The 898-nt window shown below is 47.2% G+C and overlaps 1 protein-coding gene across 1 annotated transcript in view; it reads left to right on the top strand.

Annotated features, from left to right (window-relative positions):
- Positions 1–38: 38 nt before the first annotated feature.
- Positions 39–898, top strand: part of CSUI_009884 (retrotransposon ty3-gypsy subclass) — a gene marked incomplete at its 3' end in the record, with an annotated part of 5058 nt that continues 4198 nt past the window's right edge. The window contains exon 1 of the mRNA XM_068069993.1: positions 39–896. Within this exon, the coding sequence (XP_067918033.1) occupies positions 171–896 (726 nt within the window). The 5' untranslated portion in view covers positions 39–170. The remainder of the gene's footprint in view (positions 897–898) is intronic.

Below are 898 nucleotides of genomic sequence, written 5' to 3'. Positions count from 1 at the left end.
TTATACTAAAGGTAAGCCTTGGAACGTGCGCGGTCAGCCGGGAGCTAAGAATTTTCTTCCGGGAGCTTATCAACGCTATTCGGGAAGATCTTCTGAAGTGGTTGATCAACCTCTCCGACAAGTGGGAATCAGAAAAGGGGCCAGACGAGTACGAATCAGAGGAGGAAAGGATGAAGGGAAACCCTGATGAGGGAATGAAAGAACAGTGCAGCGGAATGGGAGACCTAGAATGGGGATCAGTGCAAATCCAAGAACAGGGAAGCCTCGGACCTTCAGAAAGAAAGATAAAAGGAGCAGAACACTCAAAAGGGGACTCGTTTCAGGAATTGGAATGGCCGTTTAGGGAGGAACCGGAGATCGAAATCTCCAGAGAGGACCGTGAAAAAGTGGAAAGGATGAGACCGTGGTTGGAATATACTTACCGAACCCAAAAGAGGGCACGGGACCGCGCTAGAGTGGAGGAGTGGTGGTACCTATATGCAGCGGAGAGAACTAGGAAGAGACTGAGAGGGGAGCAGGAATGTATGTTCATCTTCAAGCCGGGAGGAAGCTCCAGCAGATTGCCTTTTCCCCGAAAGAACGATAGAGCGTGGGAAAGCCAGGAAGATGAAGAAGACTCGGAATCGGATAACGAATGGAGAAGGAGCGGTTTAGCATTAAGAAAGGCAAGTTATCATATTCTTTTAGAAACGAATTATTTACTTCAGAACGAATTATTAAACTACATCCAAGATCTGAATACGTGTAAACAAAAGGGAGAATTTGTGGGAGGAGGCAAAGATGATATCCTGAAGCAATGGATGGGAGTGATACACAGAGTGCTGAGGAGAAAGGACCTGCAACTGCGGGAGGAAAAAGAGGAGAAGAAGGCAGGTGATGAATTCAACGAACTAAGGGT

The sequence above is a fragment of the Cystoisospora suis genome (genome assembly GCF_002600585.1).
Source record: "Cystoisospora suis strain Wien I chromosome Unknown contig_6248, whole genome shotgun sequence".
Taxonomy (NCBI): domain Eukaryota; phylum Apicomplexa; class Conoidasida; order Eucoccidiorida; family Sarcocystidae; genus Cystoisospora; species Cystoisospora suis.
Note: the sequence above shows the minus strand (reverse complement) of the source record. Positions and strands in the feature narration are given on the sequence as shown.